Source organism: Capsicum annuum, chromosome 5 (genome assembly GCF_002878395.1).
Source record: "Capsicum annuum cultivar UCD-10X-F1 chromosome 5, UCD10Xv1.1, whole genome shotgun sequence".
In the NCBI taxonomy this organism is placed as follows: Eukaryota; Viridiplantae; Streptophyta; class Magnoliopsida; order Solanales; family Solanaceae; genus Capsicum; species Capsicum annuum.
In genome coordinates, this window is record NC_061115.1 from 99,105,216 (window position 1) to 99,130,166 (window position 24,951).

The 24,951-nt window shown below is 36.8% G+C and overlaps 1 protein-coding gene across 4 annotated transcripts in view; it reads right to left on the bottom strand.

Moving 5' to 3' along the window:
- Positions 1-3,369: 3,369 nt before the first annotated feature.
- The window catches only part of LOC107870724, a 31,238-nt gene continuing 9,656 nt past the window's right edge, over positions 3,370-24,951 (bottom strand). For 3 of the 4 annotated variants that reach the window (XM_016717330.2, XM_047413103.1, XM_016717331.2), the window contains exons 11-16: positions 20,660-21,256; positions 20,468-20,542; positions 5,677-5,747; positions 5,528-5,585; positions 4,456-4,726; positions 3,370-4,366 (exon numbers count right to left, since the gene is read on the bottom strand). In XM_016717330.2, coding sequence (XP_016572816.2) covers positions 3,723-4,366; positions 4,456-4,726; positions 5,528-5,585; positions 5,677-5,747; positions 20,468-20,542; positions 20,660-21,256 — 1,716 coding nt within the window. In that variant the 3' untranslated portion in view covers positions 3,370-3,722. The remainder of the gene's footprint in view (positions 4,367-4,455; positions 4,727-5,527; positions 5,586-5,676; positions 5,748-20,467; positions 20,543-20,659; positions 21,257-24,951) is intronic. The other variant, XM_047413104.1, reaches the window with a different exon arrangement.

Below are 24,951 nucleotides of genomic sequence, written 5' to 3' on the forward strand. Positions count from 1 at the left end.
CTGTCTTACCTCTCCTAATTTCTCCATAGCATGTCCAGGTACAGATTCTCCGAACATAATTCACAAGAGTTTGGGACATCCTAGTTTGTTTAAATTACAAAAGATGGTGCCTAGTTTGTCTAGTCCATCCATATTAGATTGTGCGTCGTGCCAACTTAGGAAACACACTCGAACTACCTTTCAATGCAGTACTGAGAATCGTCCAGAGTTTATCTTTTACGTAGTTTACTCTGATATTTGCGGTCCTAGTAGAATCAGTTCAACCTCAAGGTTCCATTATTTTGTTAGCTTCATTGATGATTATTCAAAATGTAGATGAAAGATCGCTTTGAATTGTTTCCTATATTCAAGAGTTCTTGTGCTAAAATACAAAGTCGGTGTCTCTATTCGTACCTTTAGTAGTGATCACGCCTTAGAATATATGTCCTCCCAATTTCAACAATTTTTGACTCATCAAGAAATTATTCATCAGACTTTTTGTCCATATACCCCTCAACAAAATAGAGTAGCAGAGAGGAAGAACACGCACCTTATCAAAACTGCTCAACACTCTTTCTCATTCAATCCCATGTTCCGCTGCATTTCTGGGGAGATGCAGTTATGCTATTTAATTAATCGGATGCCTTCATATTCCATTCAAAATCAAATTCCTTATTTAATATTGTTTCCTAAGTCATCTCTATACTCTCTTCCCCCTCGTGTATTGGGGAGTACAAGTTTTGTTCATAACTTCACCCAAGGAATTAACCCCCCATTCTCTCAAATGTGTATTTCTTGGAATATCGATGCTACTCACCTAATCTTCGTTGGTACTTTATGTCAGCTGATGTCACATTCTTTGAGCCTCAACCTTACTTCACATCTTCTTCTGATCCTGATCATCCTAACGTGTCTAAGGTCTTACCTATGTCGACTTTTGAGGATCCTACCGTTACTTCTACACATCCATCCATAGTGTCACCAATCTTACTTGCACCGACTTTTGAGGAATCTACAATACATTCTACAATTCCATCTGCACTACCATCACTCCTGACTTATCATCATCATCCACATACAGCATCAGGCTCAGGCTCAGGCTCAAATGATTCCCATCCTGTACCTGACCCTGCACCTATTACGCACCTACTATAGACTTGTCTCCTCCGATTGCACTTCGAAAAGGTATACGATCCTAATAGCATCCAAGCTGGCCCACTTGCATTAAGATTGATGGGCTTTAATGTGAATCAAGAAGATGCTTATGACGGAAGAAGAGCCCAAATCTGGAGAGTTAAAATTTGGAGAACTCGGTGTAATGAAATTTGTATGTTCATATCATATCAAATCTGATATTTCATGAGAGGACTAAGCACATTGAGATTGATTGTCACTTTGTAAGAGAGAAGATACTTTCCGGAGCTATTGTTAGAAAATTTGTGAAATCAAGCAATCAGCTTGTAGATATTTTCACTAAGTCCCTCACTGGTCCTTGAATTAATTACATTTGCAAAAAGCTCGGTACGTATGACTTGTATGCACCAGCTTGAGGGAAAGTGTTAGAATATGAGAGGAAATAGAAATAGTACATTGAATCCTACTTGGAAAAGGATTGTAATGGCAATGTACTAGTTGGAAAAGGAGTGTAATGTAGTATCCATAAATAGGATCTCAATGTAATAATTTAGATACACAATTAAATAATATTTTCTTCTTTATTTCTCACATTTGACTTAACGTTCCCGAAATATCCCCAGCCTTAGATTGATGTTCCCCAACTGATTTTAGAGCTCAAATGGTGTTTAGAGAGGTAGGAATGGGAAAATTGAGCTTGGGAGGGGATTCAAAGACTAAAAAGGCTGATTTTCGTAGCCGCCCAGGCCCCCTCTTGCTTGCTAGCTTTCCCATTGCCTAAGCGCCATTCTTGGTCGCCAAGGCGACCTCACCTAAGCGCCAAAATGGTCATTGAGGTGATGGTACCAGAACCAGCATTTGCCCAAACTTCGTTTGGGTGCTCCACGCCCATCCGATATCCTTGGATGCAAACGAACTATGATATCCCATCGAATATGGCAGTCTAAACTTAAAGGAATCGACGAAATTTCCATCCGAGATCGTTTCGGCAAAATGTAGGCCCCAAACCCCATGTGTCGTTTTAACCAACTTCCCACCAATAACCCAAAACGAGTTTAGAAGCCTCAAGACCAGGACAAAAGGTCCCCTAGCCTAAAATTGACATTCCGGAGCTGATAGCACTGTTGGAATTTCCATCCGAGTCCGTTTACTAGGATTTTTGGTCCGAGACCAATTTTTTAACAGCGAAAACTCAAATAGGAATATGAGCCTAAAACACAAACGAACTGTTTGAAAACCGAGCTGATGGTTTCGGCAAGTCTTAAACGACCTGTAGCCGCTATGGGAAGGCTCGCGCATGGGAATCGAGAAAATGAATAATTACAGCTGGCACCCTAGAATAATTAATAGATAAGAGCTTACTGCCATCAAACCAGAGTAACCGTCATTTACTATTTTGCAGACAACCAGGAGTATATTCTGAGTGGAATTTTTTTATTTTTTTTTGAGCAGTTAACATATTCTGTATATATATTTTAAATTGGACATTCCACTTCAAAACTGTGGAAATCACCCATAATTACAAAGTAATTCACAGATGATCCTACCATCCTATTTCTTCTTATAAGGAATCTAAAACATCAAAAGTTCATACATGGTCTTCTAAGTAGATCCCTTTACACCAAATATAAAAAAGACCTAGACACCTCATGTTCAACTTTTGTGTATTGCTAGATTAGAGTGGAAATTGAAAAATGGGGATAGTGTTTGCGGTTTCATAACGAAGACATAATTTTAAGTCGTTTAATCCAATGGCACTTAGCAGCTGAATGAATAAATCTCCACCCATAATGCAGAATGTTCAGGAGGATGCAATACACAATTCTATACCCAGATTGCTAAACCAACTGAGAATTGCAATAGACTAAAACCATACCTCCATCCGCTGATGTAATCTGAATCCTGGTTTGAGTTAACAAGTGTTCCGTCAATGCAAACAAAGGCAGACTAAATCTGTCATCATATTTCAAGTCACAGCCAAATAAAACCAAATACAATCATATACAAACATGAAGAGCAATGTCCCATTGTCATGATAGTTTGCAGAGATTAAAGATGCTTTTACGTTGATAATTTCTGACAGGATAATATCCCGCAAACAAACCTGAACTGTAATACCTTCCTGGAAGAGACCAATATAGTCTCCATGACATCAGTCACATGATGATAAACGTTGGAACATTTTGCCAAGTACGAATGAACAGCACAGGCAAACATTCATTTAAGCATTATTATAATGGAAATAGAAGATAGGGGGACTTATAAAAAGTGATCTTATTGAAAAATCAAAATCTATGTACAGAAGACATTCCCTGAACTGTATTGCTAAATCCAAAGTACAGTGTTTCTACGATACTATGACTAGGGTACTGGTTGAACATTGCACAAAAAGATCTTTACAGTCGAAGTCATCAACTTATACGAACAAAACCCTACCTTCCTCAAAGGGTTCACTCAAAAGTGTAGCGATACACAGGTATCCCAAAGAATATGCAAGCCCTAATTATGGACTGCAGAGTCACACAACCCATATTAACTAGTGGTCATGTCTGGACAACAAGGCTTCTCCAGTGAAAGGTAATAAACAGGAATATACAGCAAAAGAAGCTTCAAACCATCATATTCAAGTCTGACAAATCATCCATTGGAATCTCAAGGCCCAAAAAGTCATGATCTTGTAATCCGTCATCATCAATGTTTAGCCATGAGCCTATGTCCTGTCCCTGACCACCAAGATCGTCAGGGACACCTAAAACATCCATTTCTGGAAGTTGCAGGCCGGATAAGTCAATGGGATCATCTAGGTCCTCCAGGTTACAATCAGTCTTAGCATTTCCAGTGCCAGTGGCACTTATACCACTTGATTTGGCTATTGAAGATCCTGGCAATTTAGGCTCTGACACCCTACCAAAAAACCCGTTGACAGAGGTGGATAACTGAGCAGTTTTCTGCTTAGCTTTTGTCTTGGGCTTTCTTTCTCCCTTGACATTGGAAGAGGCAAGTCGGCCAATTTTGGTTGTTCCATTGCGGGATAATGCCTCTCTGCCATTTCCTTTTCCTTCTCGGTCTCTCTCACTTCTCTTCCCTTTTGCACTGCTTAAGAGTGAACCACCTATGCCTGAAGAAACACCAACGGTAGTAGTACCAAGAACCTCATCCAACTCTCTCCGCTTGACCCTACTTACTTCAGAAGGTAAATTGGCTTCACAGGATATGTCCAGATTTTGAGATGGGCTTTGCTGTGCACCCAAAGCTGCAGAAGAGACATAACAAAAATTAGATAATAAGAATTTAAGAGTGTAGTGCTCAATTAACATGCGTTGCTTCAGCATTAATAAATACCTGAAACTCTAGCTTCACCTGAACAGATGGATGTGCTAATATAAGACTTTCCAGCTTCGCCATCAGTGTTCGAATCAGTTTGTCCATTACTAAGGCGGGATATCCCAGAAAGGAACATCTCCTTGTACAAAGACTCACTGAAACAACTCTTTCTTATCTCCTCAAATTCTTGGCATCGATGCAATGTCCGCTTGACAAAAGCTAAGGCAGCTTGCTTGGCCATTTTCCCGCTAGCACTCTTCATCCCATGAACATTTGGACCCCAACAGCTCTGTCAAGGCAGAATCATTTTAATTCAACAATTTCAAGATTCAAATTACATGATTTAAGAAGACAGTATCATGCTTCACACAGTTCTGAAGTGCATTACAGCAATGTATACAATAATGTATATATCTATAATAATGATACTATTAGCAGCATAACTATTGGAAGAACAAGAATGAAGGAAATACAAATATAAGCAGAAAGGCGATCAAAACTGTGGTGGGCTCTTCTGTAAAGATGCAGATTGAGCACATAGACAGAATATCAACTTGTCACAATAATAAAACATGTAGAGAACAAGAAGTTACAAGAATTAAAATTATAACTTCAACTTCCTGCTTTCGTTTGGGGATCAAAACTAGATGAACAACTTGGCAATCAGCTTTGGTCTAACACAAGTTGAAATAAAGTCATAAGTTTAATAGAAGTCCTACACAAAATGATAAGCAAAAATGTACGCCTAAAGCAAGGGGAAAATTGCAACTTACATACAATTCATGTAAAAGCTGTATAAATAAGTAACTGAAGCTGGCATTACACATTAACAGTTTAAGCTCCTTTACCCAGAGAGACGAGAAAAGAAGATCAGCAAGGATAGAAATAGAAAAGTATTTGTCTAAGTTATTATAGTTTGACCATATTTCACAAGACGAAATCTTGATTCATCATTCAGCAATATCAAATGGAAGTTCACACCATAAACAAATTGCAATGTATCTGAATTCTGGTCCCTCATTTGATCCCTTCCTCCAAGAATGTAAACCAGACATTTAAGAACAGTTACTGCTTAGAAGCTTCAAATTACCATATATTTTTCGTATGCCATTGCAACCAGTTTATCAAGAGCACGCTGTTCGAATTCCCTGTAAGACAAATAATTTGAGCTGTTACCATGATGAATAATATTAAGCAACAGCCAAGGTTAGGCATCCGAAATAAGCATAAATGGTGTACTTCTCTTGAAACTCTGTCATCTCTGAAGATGAATGTAGCAGTTTTCCCAGCATCCTTTTCTTCTTAGAAACCTACAGAGTAAGCAATCATGTGAGCAGAGGCGGATCCAGGATCCGGACATTCCGGGTGCCAAGTAAGCTTATTGATTAAATTAATCAGATTATTCATTTTTTTCAATCTATAGGATAATTAACCAAAGTCAAAAAATAATATTTAATTATACATTTTAGTCAACTGGTGTAATTTATATAAGTAAAATTGTCAACTGGTAAACCATTTTAATCAACAATGCTTAACAAAAAAAAAAAAATGATGTGATGCTGATCGAGATCGAACCCACGACCTATGACCCACAAAAGTGGCGCTTTGCCACTTGCACTAGATAGGTCTTAGATATTGTGGGTGGCAGATTTAATATTTTACTATATCAGTCTATATATACAGCTATATATAGAGAGTTTCCATCGAAATTTGCAGGTGGCGTGCCACCCCCACGGGCCTTAATAGATCCGCCCCTACACATGAGTAAGGCTCCAATAGAGAAACCAATTGCTTGAAAATTTTAAAACATCAAAGGACACCTATTTATTTTTTGTTAAAATTAAGATGTCTGATTTAGAACAGTAAGATCATTATGAAGTTGAATCTAGATCTAAATAGTAAATAATTAAGACTTCTTGTTTTCTTAGTGTTTGAATTGATTTTGTGTGGGCTAAAGTAAGAGATCTTATTGTTAAGTATCCCACATCGGAAAAGGGATGGGTAATTGGTCTCCTTGACAATCCTTCCCTCATGAGCTAGCTTTTGAGGTTAGGCCCAAGATCCATTCTTTACATGGTATCAGAGTCAGGCCCATCCCAAATCTTTGTCCACCAATGTTGCGCCCCTATTATATTATTCACGCCCCAGTTAACGGGGCCTGGACGTGCAGGGGGTGTTAAGTATCCCACATCGAAAAAGAGCTGGGTAATTGATTTCCTTATATGGACTTGGACAATCTTCCCCTCATGAGCTAGCTTTTGAGGTTGAGTTAGACCCAAGATCCATTCTTTACACTTACGAACATTGGAAATGTGAGAAATATAAGAGAAAAATATTATTGAATTGTTGTAACTACATTATTACATTGAGACCCTATTTATAGACACTATTAAAATCCTTTTCCTAATAGGATACTACGTTACAATCCTTTTCCTAATAGGATTCTATACTCATATTCTAACACTCCCCCTCAAGCTGGTGCATAGAAGACATATGTACCAAGCTTGTTATGGATGTAACTAATATGAGAATCGGTGAGGGACTTGGTGAAGATATCTGTAAGAAAACTGATAAGGACTGCTTTGGATGTCTGGGAGACCTCAATTAAAACGGAACAAACTGAAAATAATGATCTGAAAAGTAGTAAATATTGCCGTAAAGTCAATTGAGTCGCTGGAAAATTGCCGAAAACTGGTATAAAATATACGGATCATCTCGAAATCAAGAGACGAGTAGATCTTGAATATGAAAGTCACCAAAAACTTAGCCGAAACATGCTGACATGCCGGATTATTAGATTTGATGGTTGAAAAGTGACTACAATCTGAGAAAAAAAAAAGTATATGGGTAGAGTCGGAATGATGACACGACCCTACTGAAAAAGAGAAATATGTGTAGGGTCGGAATGATGGCACGACCCTATTGAGAAATAGAAATTATATGAGTAGGGTCGGAATAACGGCACGATCTTACTGAAAAAGAGAAATTATATGGGCAGGTTCGGAATGATGGCACGACCCTACTGAAAAAGATCCGAGGAGTCACCGGAAAGACGTACAGAACTATGTAAATTAAATCTGAGAAGTCACCAGAAAGATAATGGTGCTATGCAACTCAGATATGAGACAGTAGTCCGGAAAGATGCACGGTGCTACGCAAATCAGATATGAGAAAATAGTCACCGAAAAGAAGTACGGTGCTAAGAAAAATAGATATGAAAAAGTAGTCACCGGACAGATGCATGATGCTACGCAAAGATATGAGAAAATAGTCACTCGAAAGATACAAAGTGAGCCAGTGACCCAACTTTTGATAACATAATCATTGGTCAGAGGGGCGGCATATATGGATTATAGTCGCCCGCCAACAGTGGAAACTCTTTGATTCTTTACCAAGATCGTGGAAGCTCTGATACCATGTAAGAAATATAAGAGAAAAATATCATTAAATTGTTGTAACTACATTATTACATTGAGGCCCTATTTAGACACTATATTCCAATCCTTTTCCTAATAGGATACTACGTTACAATCCTTTTCCTAATAGGATTCTATATGCTATTCCTATTCCTACTCATATTCTAACAAGAAAAAACTCCAATATACAAGAGACATACCAAAAAGTCGAGAATCTACATTAAAACATGATTCTCTATGGAAGAGACCTAATCTTCTATACAAATAGGAATCTTAAGGGTGCACTAGAAGGCAATCAAAAACAGAAAGCTATTCCTCAAATGTACAAAATCACTTTCAATCCTCTCAAACATTCTTCAATTTCACTCCCTCCATAGTCCATACAACCCACATAAGAACAAGAAAAGAAACAACCATAATTTATCTTTGTTTAAAATCTATCAAATATAAAATCTAAACAAATGATAACTAAAATATTGCCAAAATATATAGATAGTGTTATAAATATATTACCATATATAGTGAATGTCTACCTTACCATATATAGTGAATGTCTATTTATGAAAAAGTTAGAAACCCTAAGGTTAGTTTTCCAATATAAAGGGGTTTTCCTTCATTGTAATTAACCCATCAAGAACCTCTCGAGAAATAATAATCACTCTCTTCTCTCTCTATTCTTGTTGTACTTACTTTATATTTCATAACACGTTATCAGCACAAGACTCTGTCAAAATAAAGTGAGATTATAAATTTAAAGGTAATTTCAAGATTAGTAATTCCTTATGTTATTTGTTTTTTGCTTCTAATGATATAATTTTTGTTAGATTTGAGGAAAACTAATTGGTTTGGAACCACTTATGCTTTTAATTTGTTCATGAAGAACAATATTGTTAAAAGATATGATGATGAATTTAAGTCTCATCTCATTAAGAGGGTAAGACATTGGGTTGAAAGTTCCAATGCACCATGATGATAAGATGTTGGGTTCAAGTCCCATCGAGTTATAGCCTAAGACGTCTTTATATGGATAAGATATTGAGTTTGAATCTCAATACATAATATTGATAATATTATAATGGCTAAGGCAAAATAATGGGTGTTGGGTGAAAAGTCATGAAACATATCTCATTGATATGCTCTATTCCATGAATTTAATATGGTAGCAACATATGATGAATCTGAAAGTTGACAACTTGCTCCATTCTTGAAGGGAATGTGGTAGCAGTGCATAATATATCCGAAAGAAGACAAGTGATTGAATGCACGAATATAAGTTTGGAGGGGCAATATGATAATAATCATCAAAAATGATAATATTTTCACACGTTTATTATGACTATAAGATATGTTAAAGAAAAATTCTCTACATTATATGCACACCTCGATTTGCTTTTGAATTAGCAATATTTTGAAAGTGGTTATAAGCTATCAAAATTTGATAGGCTTAAGGCATAATCATATTCCATTCCCAAGGAATGAAAATTTTAATTGCTATAAGTATAGATCCATTCCCTGAGGTGAATATGATAATATTTAGAAAAGCTTATCAATACAAATGTGCAATTGGTTGTAGTGGTATCACAACTCACCTCCAAAAAAGATAGAATAATTGAGAAGAAATATTCTACAATTTGCTCAGAAGTAGTAAATCTGATGTCTATTCTTGTAAAGTAAATCTAAAATTTATTAAAGCAAAATGCACATGTCATGGTAAACTTCGAGTTTACTAGTATAAAAATTTGTACATTGACATGAACGATTGTGACATTCCAAAGATGTGTATGTAGAGTATTTAGACATGTATTAAAGAATTAAAAGATTCTTCAAAAATTATTCATGTTGTCTGTTGTCATGATAAGTTGGTTGGATCAACTAATGTTAGGATTGAATCCCTTAAATCTGGAAAGTATAAAAGGTGAATATGGGTCCGTTCACCGATCATATGATCTATTAAGATGCATTGATATAAGATGATCACTTATACGTTTATTGTCAACCTTCAGTTTGGCATTCATAAAGTTGTTTGCTCAATAAAATTGAGTTAAGAGCATAACTTTCAGATTGTGTAATCAAGACAATTCAGCTTGATGATGATGATTTGGCATTGAATGCCTTCGATAAATAGTTGTACCATAGCTAATGAGAACAAAGCTTCATGTGTTGGTTTTATAATATATTATATACAAAAGTACTTGTATACATCAAATCAATTAATTATGATTAATTCACCTCAAAGTTGGTTCTGAGTTAGGAACCACACATTGTCCATCTAATAGTTTTGATGTGCGGTATACAATTAATAAATATACCATGATGCACAAATATGGACTCCTCAAAGAAGATGGAGAATGTATGTTACACATAAGGGGGAGATTATACGCCGTTATACAATATAATAGGAATTATCATCAGATCCTCATTCAAAAGATAATTCAAGTCAAATGCCGAAAACATCTCATATTAAGCTGCAAGCGCTCCTATTTTTGTGTCCCTAAAAGATAAAGTCTATGCATGGGTGAAGTGTGATAGACCAATCGATTCCAAATGAAATAATCCTTGAAAAGAATAAGGAGCAAATAATCACAATAAGAACGCAATATGCTCTTGAAGAGTCTACGACATAACACTTCATAAAACCTTATGAGAGGTTCAGGTATCTGAAAATAATGAAGTGATAGAGATCTCTCGTTATGTCACACTGTGAACCGATACAAAATGATATATCATAAATATATTTGATACAATATTGGCGCAATATTGTGAAAGATCACGAGGATCTAAATTCTACGTATATTTAAGCATGCTACATAAAAACATTTATCAAGGAACGTAAAAAGATGCATCTTGGTAAGCATTAAACTTATTTAATTTGCAATCCAGAAACTTGAAGGTGTCACACATGAAATGTTGAATATTGTCACTAGACAAAATTTATATGAAAGGTTTTTTAATGAAATGTTGAATATTGTCACTTGAAAAAATTTATATAAAAGTTTTTTTAAGGATTCAAAATTTTTGAAGAATATAAAAGTTTCTGAGAAACTTATTTATAATCCTTCTATTATATAAGCTTATAGCTTGAAAATTATCGAAACTCTTGGAGAGTTTTCAAAAGCAATAAAATATTTTCTTAAATGAGAAACATGCAGAATTAAATAAGGATCCATTCTGATCTCAAGAAAAGAATGAGGAACTCCTTGGTTATGAAGTACCATATTTTGGTGCAATTGGTGCACTAATGTATCTTGCAAATATTACAAGGCATGATTTAGCCATTTTCGGTCAATTTGTTAGCAAGGTATAGTTCTGCTCCTACTTGGAGACATCGAAATGGGATCAAATACATGATCTTATTTTATTCTAAAGATTACAGTCCTAATCCTGTTGATTATGCTGATGCTGATATTTATTTAACCCGCATAAATCTCGATCTCAAACATGCAATGTGTTCACATGTGGGGATACCGTCATATCTTGGAGATATACAAAGCAGTCTATCTAGCCACTTAATCGAACCATCCTGAGATAATAGCTATTCATGAAGCACGCCGAGAATATGTATGGTTGAGGTCCATGTTACATCTCATTCAAAAAAAAATGTGGTTTGAAATATGATAATGTACCCACAATTTTATACGAACATAATGCAACATACATAGCACAACTTAAGGGACGATTCATATAAGAGATAGAACGAAGCACACTTCATCAAAGCTTTTCTATACATATGAGCTATAAAAGAATGGTGATATTAACGTGCAATAGATTGGTTCAAGTGATAAAGTGGCTAATTTATTCACCAAGTCTCCTCCGATTGCAACTTTCAAGAAGTTGGTGCACAAGTTCGGGATGCAAAGGTTCAAGGATGTTTTCATTAGGGGGGTTAAGACACACTGTACTCTTTTTCCCTTAGGAGGTTTTGTCCCACTGGGTTTTCCTTACAAGGTTTTAATGAGGCAACCTATATGCGTATTGTTAGAAATGTGTATTCTTTTTCCTTTACTAGATTTTTTTTCCACTAAATTTTTTCTGGTAAGATTTTAACGAGGCACATTATTTATCAATTAAACATTCAAGGGGGAGTGTTATAAATATATTACCATATATAGTGAATGTCTACTTTACCATATCTATAATCTATAATATATTAAAAATGTGAAGACCTTTAGAAAAGTGATTTGAACTTTTTACCATTCATTAAAAGTCTCCGCAATAGACAAAATTGTCTTTTCACCTTTTAAAAAAAATATTATTTAATCAAATTAAGGACTCCTACAAATATATGATAGAAATTAAACACTCCTAAAATATATGGGATAGAAATTAAGAACTTTTAAAATATATGGAAAGAAATAAAGAAATAACTATCAGGATATCTATGGAATCCTAATAAAATAAATATATTAAATTTTAATAGAGATTCGGATACTTCTCTTTTTGCTATAAGGATGCCACTTCCATAAATAATGGCTTTTATATATGTTTGTCATTTTAAACTTTTTTTATGTGATTTAGGAAGTGTTTTTTTAAAGTAAGAGTATATTTGTCTTTTTCTTTGAACTTTTTCATGTTTTAGCTTTTTTTTAGGTGTTGAAATCTACAATATTTACTTTTTAATTCCTCTTTGTTTTAGACAATATTTACTTTTTTAATTACTTTTTGATTTAGGGTCTTCTATATATATAAAAAATATTATTGGACAATCTCTAAGTTTTCTTTCTTTACGAATTTTTCTTTTATAGTAGATCTTAATATTTGTCTTAGCACTTTCTCTTATGTTTTCCACCATAAATATTTCATTCATATTCTTTATCAAAATTGCAGGTTCTTGAAGTGAATTTATCCAGAGGTACATTTTCTAAAATTTTAGACTGGTTTTTAAAGTTTACAATAATAAATGATGTATTTTTGATAAACAATTATAAATTGAGAAATTTCTTTGTGAGTTTTGTTTATAGTATTTCATATACAATTAGTGATTTGAAATTGACTTATTTACAATTTTGTACAAGTTATTTAGATTGTCACATTTTGTCACAAGAAATTGATTGGTCATTCGGAATTCATGATAATTAATAATGAAATTGACTTATTTATAATTTTGGATAAATTATTTGGATTGTATTATTTCGTTATAAAAAATTGATAGGTCATTCTGAATTCATAATAATTAGTTATCTTATTAATTAAAGATTTCTTATCTATGTTTTATGGTTAAAAAAAACTACGTGTACTATGTTCTAAGGATTACTCATGGGATCATGTGTAAAAGAAATTACACAAAACAATTTCTTCCCATATACATACATACTCTAGCACACAAATATTTTTTTTTAGCATACGAAAGAGATACGAATTCCAATTGTTTATTTTACTTTTTTTTTTAGTTCATTTCAATATCTTTTTTCTAAATACTCTATTTCTAAATTACAACATATTTAAAATTACAAGATTTAAGTATATTTTAATATATTTCACATGTCTATAATAATCAAAAGAGACATTAGAAAATGTGTGATGAATTATCATGTTATTCTTCATGTACATTTTTTGTCTTAAAATTAATATTGATTTTTTAAATTTTTAACTTAATAATGTAATGTACACACAATAATTTATTCTTTTGATATTCATTTATTATTAATTAACTACATACACGTGCAAAGCACGTACACCTAAACTAGTATAGTGAATGACTACCTTACCATATACAGTGAATGTTTATTTATGAAAAAGTTAGAAACCCTAAAGTTAGTTTTCCACTATAAATAAAGGGATTTTCCTTCATTGTAATTAACCCATCAAGAACCTCTCAAGAGAAATAATAATCACTCTCTCTTCTTTCTCTATTCTTGTTGTACTTACTTTATATTTCATAACAGATAGGCTCTTAAAGTTGTTCAGATTTTCATTTAGACACTTACGTTAAGCCTATGACCTATTGAACACTTGATTTATGCTCAAAATGTGCCTATTTGACACAAGTTTGACAATTTTACACAAGTTGAAGTGTGGATTTCACTTGTCATTGACCAGAAACTACAACCATTGAAAATAAGACATGTCATAAAAAAAACTCAAAAGTAAAATATTAGGGAGAGGAGTTAATGGGAAAACAGTTCCTGCAGTAATGACCTGAATCGTTTCACAGCGAATCATAGCAGCTTGGTAACAATCCCCAACTTGAGATTCGAGGGTTACGAAGGAATGTTACCGGAACAATGGAGGTTGACAAAGTCTTCATTGTGTTGTCTTGAGAGGGAAGAGTTGCCAGAGGATCCATGAAATGGAAATGGAAATGGAAGGAATATAGGGTGGCAGGAAAATGATCTATGTCGAGAAAGGAACGCTCACCTTTTTCTTCGATCCCAGACGTTGAGAGGCGCAATCAGTAAAGGATGAGAAGAAGACAAGCTTTATGGGAAGGACATGATCAAATGTAAATATGGCGAAGATGAAACCTGGTGCAGTAATGTCAGTACTGGCACTTACGGAGTTGGGGTCTGGAGAACTATTAGAAACGTGTGGCCAAGACTAGAGGATAATCTATACAAAGGGTGGAGATAGTAGGAGAACAAACCTATGGGAAGATGCCTGAAATAAACAAAGATCCCTTTGAAGGACTCATTCACAGAGCTGTTCACACTTGGAAATAACCCAGAGGCAAAGATCAAGACAGCTGGACACCATAGGAATGGAACCTATCCTTCAGAAGATTACGAACTGAATGGGAAGACGAGAGATAGCCCAAGCTGCTAGAAGAAATAAGGGAGTTCCCACACATCATTCATGGTCCTGATTCATTGCGATGGTTACATAGTGAAGACGGAGCCTTCACTGTTAGTAAGGCCTACAAACTGCAAAGCTATCAGCATACAGTTGCCAGCAAAGCTTGTGGAGGAAGGTTTGGAGAAACTTGGGACCAACCAACATAAAATGTTTTACATGGTTGGTTGCTAGAAGGGCCTGCCTGACGCATGAAATTTTGAAGAAAAAAGGACTGGCGATAGTATCTTGGATTATGTGGGATGACAATAAGAGCAAAACAACCACTTCCTTTTTTTTTGCACTGCAGTTTCACAACACAGATTTGGGCCATCTTCCTCAGCCTCACAGAGACGAAGTGGCAGATCTGTTTGGAGGAAACAAAACAACAACAACAACAACAACAACAAACCCAGTGTATTCCCACCTAGTGGGGTCTGGGGGGTAAGATGTACGCAGTCCATACCTCTACCTCTAAAGAAGTAGAAAGGCTGTTTCCGATAGACCCCCGGCTCAAATCACGAGATACCACACAAACTCATAGTAAAGCACAGAACTACATTACATAACATAAATACGGCACCCATAAGTATTAGAAAACAGAGAAAAGCACACAGATTAGTAATAAAACATGGAACACGGAATCATAACAAGAATAAAACCCCCACCAAGTAATTCCCTACACTAGCGACCCAAACCGGCCCTAGTCTTCTGCCCTAATTCGCGTCCTCCAGACCTTCCTATCTAGGGTCATGTCCTCGGTGAGCTGTAACTGTTCCATGTCCCGTCTAATCACCTCACCCCAGTACTTCTTCGGCCTACCCCTACCCCGCCTAAAACCATCCAACGCTAGCCTCTCACACCTACGAACCGGGGCATCCATGCCCCTCCTCTTCACGTGTCCGAACCATCTCAATCGGGCTTCCCGCATCTTGCACTCCACTGGAGTCACACCAACCTTCTCCCGGATAGTCTCATTCCGAACTCTATCCCCTCTAGTCAGCCGACACATCCAGCGCAACATCCGCATTTCTGCCACCTTCATTTTTTGGATGTGGGAGTTCTTAACTGGCCAACACTCCGCTCCATACAACATGGCCGGACGGACTACCACCCTGTAGAATTTGCCTTTCAGCTTGGGCGGCACCTTCTTATCACACAACACCCCCGACGCGAGCTTCCACTTCATCCATCCCGCCCCAATACGGTGCGAGACATCCTCGTCAATCTCACCGTTACTCTGGATCACGGACCCGAGATACTTGAAACTATCCCTCTTACATACCTCCTGTGATTCCAGCTTCACTACTACCTTATTCTCCCGCCTCACGTCATTAAACTTGCATTCCACATACTCTGTCTTGCTTCTGCTCACCTGAACCCTTTAGACTCAAGAGTTTGCCTCCACACCTCTAATTTGTCATTCACACCCTCTCGAGTCTCATCTATCAGAACTACATCGTCTGCAAAAAGCATACACCAAGGCACCTCCCCTTGAATACGCCGCGTCAACACATCCATCACCAATGCAAACAAAAAGGGACTAAGAGTAGATCCCTGATGCAATCCTGTCAAGACAGTAAAATACTCTGAGTCTCCTCCCGCCGTCCTCACCTGAGTTTCGCTCCATCATACATATCCTTAATTGCTCTGATATATGCCAGCGGTACTCCACTCACCTCCAAGCATCTCCAAAGCACCTCCCTGGGGACTTTGTCGTAAGCCTTCTCCAGATCGATAAACACCATGTGCAGGTCCTTCTTCCTTTCCCTATACTGTTCCACCAACCTCCGCACCAGGTGAATTGCCTCCGTCGTCGAGCGACCAGGCATAAATCCAAACTGGTTTTCCGAAATAGACACTATCCGTCTCAGCCTCACCTCGACCACTCTCTCCCAAATCTTCATAGAGTGACTCAATAACTAAATCCCCCTATAGTTATTGCAACTCTGGATGTCACCCTTATTCTTATAGAGAGGGATCATAGTACTCCACCTCCAAGCCTCGGGCATCTTTGCCGTCTTGAAGATTTCATTAAACAATCCAGTCAACCACCTTACACCAGCCTCTCCAACGAACTTCCAAAACTCCACCGGTATCTCGTCCGGCCCCGTCGCCCTACCCCTTCGCATCCTGCGAACAGCCTCTCTAACCTCTTCTACCTTAAAACGTCTACAATAGATAAAATCCCGACACTCCTCTGAGTGCTCCAGTTCCCCTAACACAATAGCTCTATCCCCTTCGTCATTCAAGAGCCTATGAAAGTACGACTGCCATCTATTCTTAATGTGGCCGTCCTCCACCAACACTCTACCGTCCTCCCCCTTAATGCACCTCACCTGATCGAGGCCACGACCCTTCCTCTCCCTAGCCTTAGCGAGTCTAAACAACTTTTTCTCCCCTCCTTTCCCTTGTAACCCTGCATACAAGCTCTCAAAAGCGGCCGTCTTAGCTGCCGTGACTGCTGACTTAGCCTCCTTCCTAGCTAGCTTGTACTCTTTCCTGTTTACCCGCTTCTCTTCTTCGTCCTTACTCTCAACCAATTTAGCATACGCCCCTTTCTTGGTCCCCACTTTCTTCTCCACCTCTTCATTCCACCACCAATCCCCCCGATGATGCCCGGCCCGGCCCCTAGAAACACCCAACACCTCACTTGCATTCTCCCTGATGCACCTAGCCGCCCTATCCCACATACTATCCACGTCCCCCCTACACTCCCACACCCCCATTCCCGCCAACTTCTCCCCTATCTCCCACGCATTCACTGGCGTCAAGCCGCCCCACTTAATTCTAGGTCTACACTCCTTACTCCTCCTCTTTCTATTCTTCTTTATACCCAAATCCATAACCAAGAGCCTATGCTAGGTCGAAAGATTAGATTCTCACTCGGGATGACCTTACAGTCCTTACACAACGCCCTATCCCCTTTCCTAAGCAACAAAAAGTCAATCTGGGTCCTGGCTATCGCGCTTCGAAAGGTGATCAGGTGATCGTCCTTCTTCGGGAAGCCCGAGTTCACCACCACCAGCCCAAAGGACCTCGCAAACTCCAATAGAGTAGCCCCCTCTTCATGTCTCTCCCCAAAACCAAAACCACCATGCACATCACCAAAGCCTCCCGGTAACGCCCCGATGTGCCCGTTGAAATCTCCTGCTACAACAATCTTCTCCGAGCTAGGCACGCCTCTCACCACCTCCTCCAAAGCCTCCCAAAACCGCATCTTCTCCTCCCCCTCCGATCCCACTTGGAGGAAACAAAACAGCTTGTAGATTTTTGGGATCTCTGTAAGTATTTTTCCTGTTCCTACTTTTGAAGGTAACAGCTTGTAGATTTTTGGGATCTCTGTAAGTATTTTTCCTGTTCTACTTTTGAAGGTAAGTACTTTTCCTGTTCCTACTTTTGAAGGTCCCCAACATCTCCTTGATCCTTTCTTTAAATCCTGAAGAATAGAACATCACCATTTTCCCAAAAAGAAAAAAAGTAGATGAAAATGGCAATGGTTAGGTATAGAGGGGGAGGAAGGGCACCTGAACTGTTAGGAGTGAGAGGCTTTAGGTCTTGAAGGGACATTCATGTGGAGAAATATTCCGGCAAAAAATTAGAAGATAATTTGAATTGAAAATGGTTAAAGGTCGAAATTTGATTTTCTGGAGAAACTGAACTTTTTTCCAAAAATTATGCGATCAGGTTCATGTGTGAGATAATCTCCTGCGCCATGTCACAAATGGATGTTCAATAGAGACATATTTTAAGCACAAATCATGTGTTCAATAGGCATAAGAGTTTGTGTCTGAAAGAAAAATCAGGACAAGTTCAGGGGCAGCGTTGTGAAAAGCGCTGAAGCGCTCGCTTTAAGCATGAAGCGAAGCGACAGTGGGTCGATTTTTACACTTGAAGCGTTAGGGCGAGAAAAAAGCTCTCGCTTTAAATCCAAAAGCGAGAAGCGCTGAAGCAAAAGAAGCGCAGAAAAGCTCGCTTAAGTGGATATTTAAGGTTTTTTTTTTAGGGTTTTATTGCTTTATTTAATTTATTTTAGTTAAAACCCTTAAGTGACTATACGACTGCATTGCTGCTGCTTAACTTTTCTGGAACAACTGCTGAAGGTATGCGACTTCTTCTTCTCTATTTCTCCTCTTCTTCTTCTCCCATTAGGGTTTTCTAGTTTTTTTTTTCCTTCTTCTCTATTACTCTTTTTCATCTCTTTTTTTTTCTCTTCTTCTCTGTTTTCCAGTTCTGTTTTACTTTTTTCTTTTGGCTGTATGTAATCTGACTTCCAATTTTGTTTTTTTCTTTTTACTTTTTTTTTCAGTTGTATGTAATCTGACTTTCAGCTTTGTTTTTCTTCTTTTTACTTTTTTTTTGCTGTATGTAATCTGAATTCTTTTTATCAGTATATATTTTTAGAATAGAAGTTCTAAACTTTTTGCTGAATGTAATCTGAATTTTGTTTATCAGTATATCCTTGTTGAGGAATAAGATGTAGAATAGAAGCTCTAAACTTTTCTCTGATGGTTGGTTTCTCTATTTGTGTTGGTTGATTAAGACGCAAGACTGATTTTTAGTATTTTAGTAGTTTGCTTTGAATGCTTATTATGACTATCTATTCTCTTTTTAATTTGAGTATTGAAAGATTATGTTATTTATTGAGCTCTTGGTTATTTATTTATGCATGTTTAATCTTTTTAAATTTTGTACTAAATAGCGCTTTAATGGAAAAAAGCGTGCGCTTCGCTTCACGCTTCTCACTTCTGTGAAGAGAGCCCTCGTTGCTTTTTGCACCTCTCGCTTTTCAAAACACTATTCAGGGGATCCTCTCTGTGCTGGCCTACAGTATTATATCCACTAGATATTAGAGAAATTTTAATGTAGATGGTGTTGTAAGAACTTTGTTCGAATGAAACACATCCTAACAGCTAGCGACCGTGGCAGCTGATGGTGTTATATATTCTTGGCTGGAAGTGGTGGTTGTGTGATGGCGACTGACAAGCGATGTGGTTGGTGGTGCGGTGGAAGTATTGGCGGTGATGGTCGTGCAATGGAGATGGTGGGTGGGTGGCGGTGAAATTAGTTGGTGATGGTGGTGATGGTGGTTGTGGAGGTGTTTGTTCAATGGAGGCGGTTCACTGTGTAGGCTAACTGTGGCGGTGGTTGACGCTGGTGGGTGTGGGGGTGCCTGGCGATGGTGATTGTACGATGGTGGTTGTGTGGTAGAAGCTGGTGCTGACAGTCGTATGATAATAGTGGATAGCATGGTGATAAAAAGACACCTTCACATGAACTTTTAAATGAAGCATCTTACTCTGTCAAGATTTGGATGAGAGACCTATTAAGAGCAAATAAGTGGTGGTAACAGAAGAAATGAAAAAAAAATAAAAACAAATGCACTTAGTGGTGTAAGATTGATTCAAATTAAGGACTCCATTAAGTAGAAACAAATGGGGCTATATCATAAACCTGATTGCAACAAATAGGATAAAGCACCAACATAAAGATAGAACACAGATGCTGATAATCACAAATAATCTTAACTGTAAACGCCTAATCGGCAATCGCGTCATGACAAATATAGATAAGAGACAACCAAGGTTCACGCTTATAAGTTTTAATAACATCCAACCTCTAAAAGGAGGAAGCATCCAATCCCTTTTCATTAAGGATGACAAGATGCATGAAGCTGAAAAGGAGACTCATAGTCAGTCCATCACCAGTTAACCAACAAATCAAGGGGAGCTAGAAGACATGACAGTCAGATAGGGGCGGGCAAAGGCAAAGGAAAAGAGATTCTTCTTTAGTATCCAAGAAAAAAAAGAGAGATTCTCCTAAGATACAGAATGTTGGAAAGTACTAACCATTTCCTGGTGTTTCTCTTGTAATTTACAGATTTCTGCATTGATCTCTTCATTTCCAATCTCAGCTAAATCAGACTACATGGAAAATAAGCAATAAGCAAAAAAAAACGAAAAAAAGAAACAGTAAGCCCTCAGAAGAAATAGCACAAAGTACACACCACTATCCAACATACTGAAATTCCACCAACCTACCTCCAGGTCCGGATATATTCCGACATAGTGGATCTCCAGGAGAAGTCGTTCATCAATTGACATCTCATCATACTGATAATCGGAACAAACAAAGCCAGGCACAATTCGCTGTTCTGGAAGTAAACCATTTTGTGACTGATCATAGCTTGAAAAATTCCCCACTTCTAAGGCGGATGTAACATTATCAGCCTTAACGTAATCCAAATTATCATCGGAACACCCATTGGAATTTATCCTGAATCCATTAGAAGCACAGTATTGGGACGCATCACTTCTATATAACATCTGTGCACAGGAAGCTTCGGATTCTGACTCCATCTCCATTTCAAATCCAGATTTATCAACATTGGAGTTAAGGTCTTCCTTTCTATTGCAATAAAGTTCTTCAGGTACTAAAGCAGCCATCATCCTTTGATACAAGGAAATACCCTTGGGTTTACTTTTTCCAGAGACTAAATGTTCTGAGATGAGATCAAAACTCTGTGTTTCATTTGTCTGTCCCCCAACTTCATTCAACCCAATGCCACTAATTAAACTGGAAGTATCAGCATCAAAAGGAACAGCAGCTGGTGCTGCTAGATCAGTCTCATGATCTACCTGTTAAGAAAAGAACAAAAGAGATTAGTATCAGAAAGTTATATGTATAGGGAAGGCTAGTTAGTTTTTTTTTATTTGACAACCGAAGGCTAGTCAGTTTTATATTAGCAACCATGGCATTATTTACAGTATTGAACTGTTAACAAATTTAACACACTTTTTTGAAGTAAAATTCCTGAGACCTATACTATGTAGCTGTTTTTCTTATGACTCAGAAAAAATCTGTGTGGGGCCAGTCAATGTTTAGGACCAACTGCAGCCTTCAAAATTAGTTTTGCATACTGTGGGGCTATGCAACTTTATACATGTCAATTGCAAGTATACACTGATAATTAATGTAAAACAACCGCAAGACAATATAGAGGAACCTATTCACATGGTACAAGAAATAAACCCCAAGCTTGTGCACATGTTCATCACCCCCAAAAAAAAGGAAAAATGTAATTTCGCATTGAAGAAACATATATATACACAAACTTACAAGTTTCTAGAGGTAATGGGAGAGGAATAAGCTTACTCTCCCCTCAAGGAACAATTTCCTAAACACTACAATATTCTTACTGCAGTGATCTCAAACAGACCTAACAAGATTGGGGCATCACATTCAGGAAGAACTGCAATGTTTGGCATCTAAAGGGGGTATGTTCTCTCTTACAGCTTCTGAGCAACTCCTCCATCTCAGGTCTAGACTGGACTATCTCTTTGGAAGGGACAATCTAATGGAACATTCCAGATCCATCTTAGTGTTGAAGTGTGTGACCACCTCATCTGAAGTTTATGCTAAGCTATGAACTTAAAACAAGGACCTCTACATGCTCTAATACCATGTAAACAAATGGACCTTAAGTTTTAACTCAACCCCAAAAGATAGTTGATGAAGTGATGACCGCCCTAGACCATATAAAGGGAGCACAATCATTCCCCAACCAGTGTGGCACTTACCACCCCTCCGCATCCCAACACTGGAACTAACAATAAAAGGTGTTGATCTAGCTCTAATACTCTTGAGCCGGGCGTCTATCGGAAATAGCCTCTCTACTTCGTTAGAGGTAGTGGTATGGTCCGCGTACACTCTACCCTCCCCAGACCCCACGATGTGGGAATCTACTGGGTTTGTTGTTGTTGTTGTTGATCTAGCTCTAATACCATGTTGAAGTGTGCAACCATCTCATCTGAAAGCTTAACACACATATTTACTAAATTAATTATGTCTTCAACACTTGAAAAACCCAACTCTTCCACCACCAACTGGATTTGGAGAAAATCGGGAAGAAGAGTGTCTCTAACAAGGCGGATTGATTCACTTGGTTAGTGATAACAGACTGACACAGAACAACCCACAAAAGAGGCATTTTTCTTTTTGAAATAGATTTGTTCTATGTGAGGAACAATCTGAAGCTGTCAAACTCAAACCACCTTTACTTGCATTATAGAACCACATGCCAGATCAGGATCGTGATTTTTAGCAAATTGAAATTAAAACTTCCCTCTCTTTGGTCAACCTTGGAACTGCTCCAGTGCTGGTACAGGACACGTCTAAGCACAAGATCAACAAGTGAATGAAGTTGCATTCTTGCTGCTGTTTAGCGAATCAAGTGAAGCCATGGTTTTAAAAATAAAAAAAATAAAAAAATGGAATAAGGTCCTCAGACTTAAACCGGAAAGCGAGATGTGAAGTGCACGCTTCATTGAAGTGAGATGCAACGAACCGACCACTTCTCGCTGGGATCATCTGTGTATCATTATTTAAAGTGCATACTTATATGAAGCACATGGCTTCATCCAAGAAGCACTAATTCCGCGCTTTGCATTGCTTCATTGCTTTAAGCAACAAAGTGATGGTTTTTAATACCATTGATCTGGAGGGAAAGGAACATTAGAATTTAGGCAAACAAGGAAAAAGAAATTAGTCTCAAAGATAGATTTGTTGTTTTGCTCACTTTCTGGTGCAACATTTGTTTGGAAGAAAGGTAAATATTTTATAATTGTAGCTCAAAGGCTCAGTGCGGAACTGTACAAGTATTACATGGAGAAAGGTAAATGTCATCTCCTTCCTACTCTTGTAAGGACTCTATGAGCTCAATCAATAATTCAACTGTCATTTATAGTTTCCCTCTTACACCAAAAATGAAAAGATGCACTTAAGCTGGATGTTAGTAGAGAGCTAATTTTGTCTTCAAAGCATTCTCATTCATCTCTCTCCAACCAGTCACCTATACGCTTGCAAGGATGATATTCCAGCACTTGTTTTATCTTTTCCCCCCAACAGCTAAGCAAATCAAATTCAGTGCATCAGGCAGATGTAAATATGTAGAGTGTCATGATAGACTCTCCAGTTTGTTACACAACTTGTAATGTAATTAGAGTTGACATGACTCCTCTTCCGCACTCTCATGTTGTTGTAAATATTAAATACTTTTTTGAATCATATATATAAAACAATTATTATTATATTATATATTTTTATTTATTTATTTTTATTTTTTTATTATTAGTATATATATATATATATATATTATATATTTATTATATAGAAGAGTGAGCTATGAAACGACCAATTTCTTGCATGCTTATGTATGCTTTAAGCTTCAAAGTTTGCCCATAAATTTTGAATCACAAAAAAGCAAACTTCTTTCACTAAATATCAATCCAAGTCATCACGTAGACCCACATTTTCCAGCTGCAAGCTTGCAACTTTCCTTAAATGCTTTGTCATTCCTTTTTTTTTCTTGAGAACAGTACTTACTTTAGAAAATTTCTTTATTGCTATTCCCTTTTAAAAAGGGTGAAATGTTTGGTTTTGTTTATTCCCTTTGAAATGAAATGTTTACTCTCTATTTATTTCAATGTCCAGAGAAAACGTGAAAGTAGAATAACTTTTATTTATATATTTGATTTACTCTACAAAATAATTATTGCAATACAATAATAAAAAGGACAATATTCAAATTCAAATTGAAAATTTTCATTTACTTAGATATTTATTTTAAACTTAATATAATTCGTTGTCTACAGAAAGTATTCACAAAAATATGATTTGTAATTTCAAAATAAATAGATTATAAAAAATGATAGTTAGATGCACTAAAGTTTTTACTACATGCAGGGTTCACGGATGGATCGAATCAAGGAAATAAGATCTTTTCCGTTTATAATTTGAATTTGAAATTAAGAGAATAGTTTTTTTAGACTTTTTTTAGTAAAAAATGACGATCTCTTCTATGTAAAATAAAGATTTCCGTAAAAAAAAATGATTTGTTGGCCACATGATAATAAATTTACACAATACATTATACCTTATAATAAATTAATAAAATTCAATAGTGTAACATTTCTTTACATGGATAATATATACAAGACATAAACACACATATTAAGATTTAAGATTATTTGTAATTGATTTTCATAAGTACTTTTCAGCTATTATGTCGAATAACATCCAAATAGTTATTATTATATTACATATTAATGTCATTCTAAATGAGTTATCTAAAGCATAATTCTAATTACCTCAATAAGTTACTATAACAGCTATCATGCCAATTTATGGATGTCTTGGGCTCTTTTTATTTGATGTAGTACATTATTTCATTTATGCAAACCCCTTTCGAAGCTCTATTTGTTTATTGTACTATGTTGATTTCTTGATTTTGTTGTGTACACACTTTTATATAGTAGAAATAAAGAATAAGGTA